This window comes from Poecilia formosa, unplaced genomic scaffold, assembly GCF_000485575.1.
Source record: "Poecilia formosa unplaced genomic scaffold, Poecilia_formosa-5.1.2 Scaffold394, whole genome shotgun sequence".
NCBI classification, from domain to species: domain Eukaryota; kingdom Metazoa; phylum Chordata; class Actinopteri; order Cyprinodontiformes; family Poeciliidae; genus Poecilia; species Poecilia formosa.
Window position 1 is genome coordinate 441,703 of NW_006800333.1, and position 13,263 is coordinate 454,965.

Sequence of the window (13,263 nt, forward strand, 5' to 3'; positions counted from 1 at the left end):
CTCAGTTTCTCATGTTGCTGTGCAAGAATTTTAACCCTTTACTGGATTGTTTCTTCAAATGTTCCATTTTTATCCTAGTTTGACCTGTCAGACAGAATCCCAATTTTTCTTCTGGAGTACTTTCCTACATAAAAAGGTGAAGAAACATGTGAATGACTGGTTGCATGTAAAACATCTGGTAGGATCCTGGTCCGGGGTTGCAGCTGGATTTATTATTCTAGGTTGATTATTCTGTCTTCCTTAGTTTCTCTTTGATCAGTCTTGATTCTGTTTTACTTTAGTTCAGTTCTTCGTAGTCTCACTTATAGTTATTTTTATTTGCTTTATTTTGTTCAGGTTTCTGTAGTGTTAGATTTATTTCCTAGTCCAGAGTTTCCCAACCCTCAAAGCTCACTGTACATGTTTTAGAGGTTTCCCTGCTTTAATGTGCCTGATTCAGCTGATTGCAGTTCAACAAACGCCTGTTAATCAGTCATCGATTGAAATCAGCTGGACTGAAGCAAGGAAATACCTAAAACATGCAGGGCAGTGAGCCTGGAGGACCAGGGTTGGGAAACACCGTCTAGTACCAGTGAACTCTCCCTCGCCCCCTGTGCCTCCTCTCTCTCCCCTCACACCTGTAACCTGTCGGCTCATCAGCCCAGGTCTTTTGCTCATCCTTCGTCTCTCCTCGCCTCTCATCTGCTCCCATCACTTTGTTTCCCCTGGATTGATGGTTTGTGTTGCTGTTTGTTTTTTTCTGTAAGTTTTTTCATTTCTTCATTAAAATCACTAAAGACTGCATTCGGTATTTCCACCTGCTGCATTTAGCTCCACTAAACCACATTCATCATGACGGGTCCTGAAAAGTGCTACAGGTCTTTATACTTCACTTATGATGGTTTATTAGTTCTGTTATTGTTTATTAATCAATAAAAATGACTGGAAATGCACAGAAACACAAGGCTCCCTCCTGTTTCTCCTAATACTTGATGTGTGAACACAAACCTTACTTGTAACGAGGGGCTTTAGATTAAATCCCACCAGCAGAAAAAATAGTTCATATAAGAATCTGACATGAAACTGCATGATGAATATATTTTGTGCTGTAAAATGTCCCATCATCTTTCTTTATCGTTTTCTCTCCACAGCAACAAAACATTTTAAAATGTTTTTCATCAGAAGAAAGTTTCTAAACACCTTCAGAGTTTTTCTGCTTGGTTACATTCAGACGTGTTTAGGATTCATTGTTCCAATTTGTTTTTCTACAGAACGAACATCAGCAAGCCAAGAGGAAGTGTGATGATGCAGAACCGCCCTGCTGCTCTGCAGGTGGAGCGAAGTGGAAGTTCAGGTTGAACAGATCAGCCTGCAGACAGGAGGTCCAGCTGGGTGTTTAGAGCTGAACTGAGGAGGAGCCTCCGTGGTGCCTTCAGGGACCTCAACCTGCTGGAAAACTGAAGCTCATGTTAAACAAGGAGTTCAGCTGCACTTCCTGAGACATCATCTTTTATAATGCATAAGATCTGCATATAAACATGAAATATCTGAAGCTCTGTGAGGAATTTTTCATTTTAATAAATATTATTCAAATTAGATGGAAAGCGATTGTTGAAACATTTTCCCACTACACTTAAACACCTCACTTTAAGAAGATGTGAAAAAGTGTCAGCAGCTCATTTCAGCCCAGCGCCTGCTGCAACAATCACAGCACCTCTGCATCATCTCAGTGAGAAATGGCTCTAAAAAAGCCCAAAGTTATTTTAAGTGATGTCCTGGAGAACCTGGAACAGAAGAACTACAAGAAGTTCTGCTCAGCACTTGTAGACAGGGATAGAAATGTCAAGAGGAACCAGGTGGAGAATAAAGACTTCCTGGACATTGCAAATGTGATGGTCAATGTTTATGACAAAGACACCCTGAAAGTGGCCGAGGAGCTGCTGAGAGAGATCTGCTGTGTGAAGGACGCAAACAACCTGGGTAAATATCTCCACAGCATCAGGATCCATTAACTCCTTCTATGCTAAGATCCACCATCAGGAGAATTCAAACATTTAGATTGTTTTATCTTCAGAATCTAGCATGTTTGATTGTTTTTATTTGATTTAACTGATTTCAAACAGCTTATTGTACTGTAAAATCCTCCAGGCTGAACCAGACATCTGACAGCTTCCCTCTGTTAACTCTGTAAGCTGATGTGGAAAAACAAAAAAGAAAACCCTAAAAATCAGGCGGTCTGAGCTTAATTTCTCTTCAGTTTTGTCTTTTTTGGCAGAAAACTTGGCAAACTGAGCAGTTTAGTTCTGACTGCCATGTAAGTTTTAGGCTGGGTTTAGTTCTGGATCACTGCTGGTCCAAACTGTGCAGCTGTCGGGTTAAACAGGCTTCAGTGCTGCTGAAAAACATCATGCATTACTGACACACAAGATAATTTATTGCTTCCTCTCATACAGCAGATACATATTAAAGCTTGAGGTGAAACAAACCAACCATGAGCTAAAAGCAAAATGAGTCAATGTCTATAATTAAACATTTTTTACAAATATATTTATTTTTTTAATTATAGTTTAATTTTGAGAAAAAAATGCAAGAATCTGCAAAATGTTACATAGTGGGAGAACAAAAGTGTGAAGTGCTAAAAGACAAACAACAAAAATCTCAAATAAAAACCAAGAATTGAACAAAATCTGAATGAGAGCCAGTAAAATACGCAGCTCTTCTAAAGAAATGGTTTGACTGCGAGGCGCGGCTGTTTCACTCAGAAATCGATCTCTGGAGCAACCGGCTCCGAGGTGACAAACGGATGAAAACATGGAGAGACTTAAAGGTCAACACCAACTAATGAAGACCGCTGCAGCCAACAGAAACAGACAAAAACTATTCTGGTTTTCCCAGAAAAAGTTTTTCTGGGAAAAAATAAACCCTGAAAAGTTCAAGCAGCCATGTTTAGGATCTTGCTGCATCCCTGCCTGCTGAGGTGTTCAGGATTTTCTCTGATGCATTTCACAGTTTCTGCTCTGTCCTCACATGGAAACTTTTCATGTCTAAATGTTGAAAACAAATATTTTTTCCTATTTTTGCAGCTGAAGAGGCCAAGAAAGCAGGTTTACACACTTCTGTTCCCACCGTTGGTGAGCTCTTCTTCTTTATTCTGTTTAAGTAAATTATTCCCAGCCATCTTTAGTCAGCTTGTTCGGTGATGTGCAGCTGTGCTTCAGTCACAACTACAAAGTTTTTACTTTATATCCGACAATAGTTTTCACGTTCAGTTTTAAAGCTGTCAGGCTGATTGAGCAGAAATCTGTCAGTTCAAAGCTGATATCAGTTTCAGTTCAGGCTGGGAGCTAAAATGCATCCAAGCAGGTAAAAATGTGGATTAAACATCTTATTTACCTTCAGATCGGCTGAGTTATCCTGTTCAGATGGACTTCGTCAGAAACTAATGTTTTTTTATTGTTGCAGGTCCGTCCCCGGTGACCAGTGATGGTGAGTTCTACTTTTCTTAAACCTGTTGAAACATCAATTCAGAAGAAAAACAGCAACTCTGGAAGTAAACCGTCTGTAATTAGCAGCTTATTAAAGAATCTGCTGCTTCTGTAGCAACAGGAATATTTCAAGTTTTTATTTAAACTTTTAAATCTAAAAGTAAAGTTTTAATGTTCTTTTTAAATCACTCTGCTAATGAAGAGTAATTTTGATCTTGTTTCTTCAGGGAAGCATTTTGTGGACAAACACAGGAGGGAGCTGATCAACCGAGTGGGAAACATTGGACCCATTCTGGATGAGCTGCTGGACCAAGAGGTTCTCGATAATGAAGCTTATAATAAAATCAACGCTCTGCCTACCAACCAGGAGAAAGTTAGAGAGCTGTGTACCAAATACCTGAATGCCAGAATGACGAAAGATATCTTTTACATCATCTTGAAGAAGAAAGAAAAGTTTCTCATCGGAGAACTAGAGGGAAACTAAATGCTGACAAAAAGTCTGCTTTTAATCTGAACACTCAGATGAAATTGTTGAAATTCAATAAACATGTTTTTAAATCTGACTGACTCAATTTGTTAAAAAAAACAACAAAGCAGTAGATTTATAAAAGAAAACTGCAGCTACAGTCAGGATGTCAGTCATCAGCCAGATTTAAAAGAGACTTGAGCAAACAGATCATGTCTCCATTACTGCATGTTCTAAATCTATCCAAGTATTTTCTTCAGTGGTTTATTGAAATTAAAGCTTCTTTGAAATCACACTCACCCTAAACATCTACTCTGATCTTCATTTATCATCCAGTCTGAGATTTTCACTAAAGACTTAACCTGTAAAAGTATGCAGAGAAAACTAAATATATTAAATTAACAAAAAAGTCTGAAAACTGGATTAAAACTTGTCTGGCAGAAGTGGAAGTAACACATTTCAGCTCCTCATACCAGAAGAGTTATATTTTTGTATAGAAGTATTTCATCTACAGTTGCTGTCATCTCTGGATCAGTTTGGCTGCATTCAGGGCCTCATGGAGCCCAGAACGTCTGCAGACGGCCCCCAGGAGCTTCGGGTTTCCAGAGGATCATTCAGGATTCCTCGCTGTCTTTGCAGGCAGGAGACACATCAGCTGGTTTCCTCTGAACCTCACTGGCTGACGGACACAAAGCTTTTCACATGAAATATTTGAATCTTCACATGAAGTTATTGATAAATGGCAAAATTTTAACATCCAAACTCTTTATTGGGACAGATTTGCTTTTCCTCCTGCACAGGTTCTCAGTAATCAACAAAATTCACAGAAACAATTGAAAAAAACTTTATTCTAAAAGAATAAAGAGTTGTTTTTAATGTGGTTCTTTTGAGGTAAACTTAAATAAACTGCTCTCACCCTTGAACTTCTGAGTTCCAGTTGAGAAAATGTACGTTTTTGTTTACAGGTCCTTCTGTTGGCTGATTGGCTCAGTTGAAATTCATTTGCAAATAGAAATTAAGCTTCATGGGAGAAATGCTGGACAGAGAACAGAAGGCAGATGAGAATCGAGTGGAACTGCATAGGAAAGCAACAGCTAGACTAACTCAGTTTCACTACTGGAGTAAGGAAGCCAAGCTAGTACACAGTAGAGTACTTGGAGTTACTCCACAGTATTCATGTTGTAACCTTTACTGTCACTTTGCTGCTGTTTGTAACCCGCAATTCGTCAAGACTTTTATTTTTGCGGGCTCACTTCCTGTTTTGCCCCAAACTCTGCCGACTTATTCAAAGCCCCGCCTCCAGCACACAGTTTCAACTAAATCACTTGTTCCGCTGTGATTGTGGCTGGCTGTTCCACTGATTTGATCCATTGGTGAGTTTGTCATTTGATAGCAATATTGCGTTAGCATGAAACCTCTACTCGATGGCTCATTGGAGCATCGTTTTATTAGAATAGTTGGCGCCGTTACCTGGAAGCAGCTGTTTGAGAAGACACATTTACGAAGAATGGGACTTCAGTTACGCCCGCTGGGAGACTCACCACGCCAACACTATTTAAAGTTCCCACAGTGGTACGAGGGTAAAGCAACACATCTGTGTTGCCCACATTTACCACTGGGACATAAGCAGTCCCCGAACAACCTGAACTAAAGCAGGAGATGCTAACAAACCAGCTGGTAAGCCAGACTCTGATGGTTCAAACAAGACAGTGGTGCCCAAGTATTGCTCACAGCAGGTGGTAGGCACAATCTTCATTACACCTCCTGGAATGCGGCAGGCCCTCCTGCCTCACACCCCAGCCTTACTAGGCTGCTTAGGAGTGTGCTGCATTTCAGCTGCATGACATTTCTGTAAGGCATTAACCAAGGGCTTGGGAAATGACACAACAGGGGTTGTGTTAAACAGAGCATTGCCATGCTGTCCAAATAGTTCTTGGTAACACTCATTTATGACGTTCATCCCAACACACCAGGAACTGAAGCTGAACCACTATCTGGGGGATGTCTCACCACCAACACTCCACAGTGGGGCATCAACTTGCCACACAGTTCAATAGATACTTCCAAATAGCCGATGTAAGGAATAGGGAAACCATTGGCTGCTTTTAGCTGTAGCCAGTGGCAAGCTCTCAAACACTCTCTGCCCCAGGGCTCAAAGAATTCAATAAAGAAGCTCTCTGTAATAGTGGACACCATTGAACCAGTGTCAACCAGGCAAGGCACCTTCACTCCAGCCATGTTCACTTCAATATGTGGACAAGAAGCAATTAATTTAGGTACATCTGCTGAACATAAACCACTAGTTGAGCCTACGGATGCCCCACCCAAGCTGTGGCTCTGCAACTCAGTGGGTGCTAGTTTCCCGAAAGCTGGCTTCCCTGACGTGACCCCGACAAAGATGGCTGACGGAAGGTGACATTTGGCCCCCCACACTCCCTAGCAATATGTCCGGGCTGTTGGCACCGTCAACATATAATAGGACCTCGACGTGGAGAGCGGCTGCGCCCTTGTGCAGCTTGGAGGAGGGAAATGCTTTGAGTAAGCCGATTAAGCTGCTCCTGTTGCCGTTTTAAGAGTTCTTTTAACTCACTAACCTCTGTTTGAGAGGGGCTAGCAATAGCTGGTGACCCGCCATGCACAGCAAACTGAAAACTGGGTGCTGAAGGCAGATAATTAGTCCGGCCCCGCATACTAGCTGGCAAACCCTCCAATTCCCACCTCATCCCACCTCTGACATCAAGCAGTGTTGCTGCCGGTTTCAGGCGAACTTACTGTTTTAGCGCATGACGGAGCCCATCAAGGACATATTCTATGAACTGGTCATGCAAGAGAACTTCAGCGTTAGGCATGTCCCTTGGGGCCTGTGCCTTTACTTTCTCCATGAGACTCAAAGCAAGGGAGAACTCTTGCAATGTTTCCCCCTCTAATTGCTTTCTGGAGAAAAAGGCCTCCTGTAATGCAACATGTGACTCATTACATCCATAAAGCTCCTTGAGGATAGAAATGATTTTAGTCGGATCCCCTCATTCCTGACTAGAGCGATATTTGATCTCATCTCTAGCCTCTCCTTCTAAATGGTCGTACAAAAAGAAGGCCTGATCAACTGCTGACAAATTTCGTGCCCGCATACACGCCTGCACCTCCTCAACCCACTCGCTCACACTAATCCCCATCCGTCCCCTAAACATAGTTGGTGCCTCTTACAGGAAGGAGGAAACAGGGAGCTTGTACAGGCAGCATGGATATGCAACAGAAGCTGAGCTAAAGCTAAGCTAACAAACGTCAAGTGTGGGAAGATTCTTACCACAAGGACGATGGATCGGCGATCAGAGCGTCGTTAAGCGCATTAATTTGCGGCTGTTATACAGAAAATGGAAATAAGTCATAAGTAATAAGCTTGATGGAGAGAGATGAAGCCTGCCTTACCTAGCATGCAGCGCCACAAACGCCGAGGTCTGAACCGGAAGGAAAACAACGTGATGTCAACCAGGTGAGGGAGGGCCCTTTATATGCAGGCAGCGGCGCCACAACCAATTAGATTCAGGCACTAGTGTGGTGCGTTCAAAGCCTACAGGGCATACTGCCACACTACATTTAAATTTATATTGCGCAATATATTTATTTATTTTATTAAGTTATAATTTCTTTTCTTCACTCTGCTTGAGTATTTGAGTTGATTTATTTTATTTTTCTTGATTGATATTTTGAAAATGAACTTTGATTTCAACTTTAACTTTAAGTTGATTAGTTTGAAATATGATTGATATTAGTTTTGTTTATTTAAATTATGGTTAAATTAACCTTATTGAAATGTTTTACTAATTATTGGGAATTTAATAATTGCATTTGTATTTAATTTCTTTAAATGTTGTACATGATTGTTTATTGGATAAAAAACTTAATGGGTTTTCTGGCCTTTTAGGTCGGTTCCCCCCCCCCCAGGCCTTACGGATCAGATCCTCTACTCCGGGATGGCGAGTTAGGAAAAAGGACAAGAACTTTATGATCTTGGAATTGATTAATTTTCAGTTAATTTGTCTCTCATTGTGCATTTGTAATTGTCTGTTTTTATTCAAATCACTAATATATGCACCAAAACTAAAACCATTGCTTCATTCACACCTCAGGCTCCTTAAAAGAACCATCTTCTGATGCTGCTCTTGTAGCTGCAGTTAGCTGCAAAGCCCATAACTGTGACATGTTGCACCAGTGTTTCCCCTCTGAGGGACAGTAAAGGATATTTCTATTCTCTTCTGTTCCTCTAAAATGGCAGATGGTGACCAAGAGCCTGATGGTCTCTGTCAGAGCTCCAGCGTTCGTCTGTGGAGGGAGGAGAACCTTCCAGAAGGAAACGCATCCACACCGTCTCCCTCTCTTTCTCCCTCCTTCATCTCCAAAACCCAACACACAGCTGCATGACTGAGTCATGATGTTTAAATTGAGTCTGACAGTTTAATGTCGACATGAATCAAACTTTGTGATGATGTTCATGTGTTCATCTCACACTTTCATTGAAGTAAATTTCTGTTCAGCCTCAGGAAGTTTAGCTTTGGCAGTTGAAGTTTGTTCAGTTTGTAGCAGCAGTTTTCAGAGGTAAAGGTTAAATACCTGTCATGGTTGTCAGGCCTGTCAGGCTTTAACTTGTTGTAGGTGTTTAGTGGAATATTTTTATCAGTCTCTCATGTGGAAGAATTTTAACCCGTTCTAAACCTAAATGTGGAAACTAATTCTGTCTTTACTGTTCAGAAAACTCTTGGACTTTTACGTTTAGACAGTTTTTATAAACTCCATGCAGTTGGATCAGAATAAAGGATGTGAGATGATTCCTCAGAGGTTTTAAATGACTCTCAGTCAAGATGGTGTTTTATAGAACAGAAAATAAAACTGGCCCAAAGACGTTCGAGGGACACAGACTGAACATGTAAACTTTTACTAAAACACTTGAAACCAGATTTAGAAAGTTCAGTCTGCGTTTTCTCTGTGTTTTCTAGAACATTCTGTTCCCTCGTTGGTCACATTGTAAAGAACTGGAGCCTCATTTTGATCTTTCCTGTTAAACTGGGATTGACTCACAAACATCTATTATGTTTTCAGATGAATAAAACCTGCATGAGGAACACAAAGCAGAAAACAGCAGCTTCCTCTGCTTCTCAGTCACTAGCTGCTTGTTTCATAACTGATGTTTTTGATGTTTTATGATTTAAAGCACTTTGAACTGCCTTGTTGCTGAAATGTGCCGCACAAATAAACATGACAGTTTTTCTGCTGAGCAGGAAGAACCAGCTGTTTCAGTCTGATGGCGCTTCCACAGAAACTCATGTTCAGTAAATCAGAAGGAGCTCAGCTGCATTTCAGAGACGCCTTCCTGCTTCCTTCAGTTAAACTGAGGAGGAAACACAAGAAGACAAAGGCCTGAGCTTTCTACTCGTCTTTATGACAGTATTTCATGTCAAAGATCCACATAAATATATGAAAAATGTCTCAAACTACATGGTCTTCTACCCACATCTGATAATTTATCAACATTACAGACATTTAGACAAATAAAATAAAAAGACTTTTCTCTATTTTCTCTTCACCATGTAAATCTGTAGAACAAGGAAATCTGCAATCTGACACAATGTATCTGGAAAGTATTCACAGCAAAGTTACAATCCATAAATATTCCCAACGATTCCTACAGGAGCTGATCATCCTTGATGTTTCTACAACTTCAGTGGAGCCACCTGTGGAAAATTCAGTTGATCTGACTTGATTTGGCACACACCTGTCTATATATGGTCCCACAGGTGACAGTGGAGGTCAGAGGTCAAGCACAGGACTGTCATGAGGCTCAGATCAGCGGCCTCCATCGCTGGTCAGAGGCTTGGAACCAACCTGCAGCTCATTTTAAAACCAGCCAGGAGCTGAAATATCATTTTGCATGAAAGTAAGTTAATAAAGTTTATTGTGTTATTTTCAGGAAAAGAAATACAAGATGCTGCAATATTTCACAAACCAAAACCTTCAATAAAATCTGAATCAGAAGCAGTAAAATGAATGTGCAGCTCTTCTAAATAGTCAAGACTGCAGAGTTTCTCAGTACAGAGAGAAACTCTGCAGCTTTCCACAGAAACAATCAGTGGCTGGATCAACAGGTTCTGGTGTCAGAGAGTTGATGAGACGTTTCATCAAACATGTTTGATAAAATGACACTGAATGTTAACATACTCTGATCTTCATCCAAGGAGATTTTCATTCAGACAAACTAAAGACTTGATGCCACTTGACAAAACATGATGTTTAAATTGTTGACTCTTCTATGATGTTAAGCACTTTGAACTGCCTTGTTGCTGAAATGTGCTGTAAAAAGAAACAGATTTTAGCTCCTCAGTCCAGAGCCAGCATGCCTAAGTGGGCCCCATGTGGGGGAAAGGAGGGCTGATATATGGGTCCCATATGGGTTTGTCTGCGGGTTCCACAATGGCCCCACATGGGTTTGTCCATGTAGGGCCAGAGCCCACATGGGCCCTACATGGACAAACCCATGTGTGCCACCACCATATAGGGCCCATGTGGAGCCCATCGTGGAGCCCGCAGACAAACCCATATGGGACCCATATGGTCTGCCCTCCTTTTCCCCACATGGGGCCCACCTAGGCATGCTGGCAGGGAAGTTGCATTTGTGTATAGAAGTATTTTATTTTTCTCCCTGTTCAGAGACGAGCTTGTTGGTTCATGACTGGCTGAACTGCAGATCAAGTGAGACTGATAAAAACTCACAACTTTAATGAAATATGACTTTCATTAAACTCATTAAACTCATTAAATTCATTAAACTCATTAAACTCATACTTTGTGAGATTTGTATCCTGTGATTCAAATCTCAGATTTCTTTATCTGGACCAGGCTGCTGCACTGAGGGACAAACAAGAGAAATCAGTTTCCTCGTAGTGAAAGGATTTCATCTGGGATGCAAAGTAAATATTTATTCTGCTGACTGGATAGAAATAAATCTGGATCTGGATCATCTGAGATCCTGCAGAAAAAGAAACAGAAAATGATCTGAGGATCAGATATTTTCAAACTTTATGAAATCAGGAAAACTTCATACAGGACATTTGTTTTCTCTTGAATTGATTTTTGTACATCTAGTTAGTTTACTAGTTATTCATATTTTAAACTTTAAGCCAAATACAATATGTTTCAATGCAGGAACGTTCATTTGCAGTCAACCAATCTCAAAGCTCATCTGACTGTATTCACCACTGAGCCGATCTGGAACCTGATCACCACATGGGTTCATCTTTCTTTAACATGTTTTTATGAGGAAAACCTCAACATGTTGAGATGAAATGGTAAAAAATAAAGCATCAGATGAGAATCAGCTTCAGTTTCCCAGTTCGCTTCTTTTTTTCTTCTCCACCTTTCATTAATCTCTCCACAGAGTCAGAGCGCCCCCTTGTGTCCTTTTACGTTTTCCGTGTCCCTGAAGTAATTATTTATATGTAACATTTGCACTGCATAATGAACAGAAATCTAAAAATGTACAGATGGTATTATCAGTCTATTAAATGGATGATAAATTTAAATAACCACATATTCCCTGTGAACTGCTCAATGATTGTCAGTTGTTTGTTTTCTTGTGCTGTACTGCAGCAGTTCATCTTTACAGGCTGCAGACAGAACATTTACATTTATTTCTCTTTATTTTACAGACCTGTAAAAGCATCTTGGTGCTTTTCTAGATCTCTGACTTCTAAGCAGATTCATGAAAAACGGAGCTGATCTGGATTCATGAGTGTTTATAGGAAGTTAAAAGGTTTTAAATACAGTTATTGTTTTTTGTCCTGGACAGTCCAGGCTTGTGGTACGAAGTGTGAAGTTTTGAAGCATCCACTCACATCCATCGTTTAGTCAAACTTTCCTCATGACAGTTTTTGGTTCAGTGATTCTTGAAGATCTTCTGGGAAAATGTTCAGATCTGGAAACACAAACAGTGTCACACAGTTTGACCTGAGACGGTGTTACGCAGTGAGAAGAACACTTCATTTAACTTCATGATGCTTTTATAACTTTTTATTCTGTTTTTATGATGTGAAGCACTTTGAATTACTTTGTTACTGAAATGTGTGGTACAGATAAACTTGATTGATTGATCACTATTTCCTTGCATTTTTTTATTTTAGGGTAAAACACTAAAACCACAACATTATCATTTCAGTACAACGGCTGTTTAAAGTGCTTCATAACATAAAGAAACATAATAGATGTTTACATTAAGAAGGATTGATGTATTTTCCTGATATTGATGGAAAAAGACAAAAATAAAATGTACATATAGTTTGTGGCTTAAACGAATCATTTGGTAAAAGGAAAGGATTCCTGACTGGACTGTCCTTCTGCAGGTGCTGAAAATTACTGCAAAAAACTACAAGAAATGTTGTCATTATTGCTTTTATCTAAACTAACTAAAAATTAATGCTTGGATGCCATATTTGGCAGGAAATAATATTTCATGTGTCAACCTTTCATGCTCTGCACATCTCTGACATGAACAGTCGCATGGACTCACCTGGTGACACCTGGTGTGTCTCCATGGTAACTGAGATGCTAAATGCTAATGGGGGTTGGGACAACATCTAACGATAATGACAGATACAATCAATATCACAATCTTCAGCTATAGTTTCAGCTATCAACTATATTTCCCTGAAATCCTGCAGCTCTGATGCAAATATTTAGTGTTTATTCTTCAACATGAAGAAAAACCTGAACCACTGAAAAACCAAAGTGGAAGCATCAGAGCAACGCTGCAACCTCAGGATGAGGAAAACACCCAGAGCAAATGATCCACTGCTGGAGGATTTCTGCTTCTCTCACTGCAGGGTGAAACTTTCAGCTTCAAACATGAATGTTTGGATTTAGAAAAGATGTTTAAGAGGACGGAACGTTCTGGAGAAAAGAAACTGGAGCAGAGATGAGGTGTTAAACATGGTGGTGGTGGAGTCATGGTCTGGGCCTGAACTGCTCTCAGCATCTGGGACCTTCAGTGATGATGATGATGAAGGTCAGCAGAAACCTCTGATCTGCCACAGTTCTCACAAAATGAGTCCAAACTGGATCCATCAGCTAAAATATGAATTGAATCCAGATGAGTTCAGTCTCCCCAGCAGAGGAAACGTAAAGAGACGATCCCCACAACAAGTTTAAGACGGCACACATGAAATATTTACACATAAACTATTTGCATCTTTAGAAGAAGTTATTGATAAACAGCTGAACTTATTTGAATTGATTTTGTCGTGACAGGTTTGCTTCTCCTGCAGAGCTTCTCAGTAAAACTCACAGAAA

The 13,263-nt window shown here is 40.3% G+C and overlaps 1 protein-coding gene and 1 long non-coding RNA gene across 5 annotated transcripts; one reads left to right on the forward strand and one right to left on the reverse strand.

Annotated features, from left to right (window-relative positions):
* The first annotated feature begins 1,692 nt into the window (after positions 1-1,692).
* LOC107833470 (apoptosis-associated speck-like protein containing a CARD) lies at positions 1,693-4,122 on the forward strand. Of its 2 annotated transcripts, none has more exons than XM_016662876.1 (4): positions 1,693-1,959; positions 3,063-3,110; positions 3,436-3,465; positions 3,692-4,122. In XM_016662876.1, the coding sequence occupies exons 1-4, from the start codon at positions 1,716-1,718 to the stop codon at positions 3,946-3,948; spliced, it is 579 nt and encodes a 192-aa protein (XP_016518362.1). In that variant the 5' UTR covers positions 1,693-1,715; the 3' UTR covers positions 3,949-4,122. The 2 variants fall into 2 exon arrangements, with proteins under 2 accessions (XP_016518362.1, XP_016518363.1); XM_016662877.1 differs by having other exon boundaries at positions 3,442-3,465.
* LOC107833471 (uncharacterized) lies at positions 3,118-7,421 on the reverse strand. 3 transcript variants are annotated; one of them, XR_001659217.1, is made up of 7 exons: positions 7,357-7,421; positions 7,235-7,287; positions 4,847-4,966; positions 4,443-4,609; positions 4,231-4,292; positions 3,373-3,487; positions 3,118-3,280 (listed from the first exon to the last, which is right to left on the reverse strand). It is a non-coding gene; the product is annotated as an uncharacterized LOC107833471 (long non-coding RNA). The 3 variants fall into 3 exon arrangements; XR_001659216.1 differs by having other exon boundaries at positions 3,118-3,487; positions 4,443-4,605; XR_001659215.1 differs by having other exon boundaries at positions 3,118-3,487.
* Positions 7,422-13,263: the final 5,842 nt, after the last annotated feature.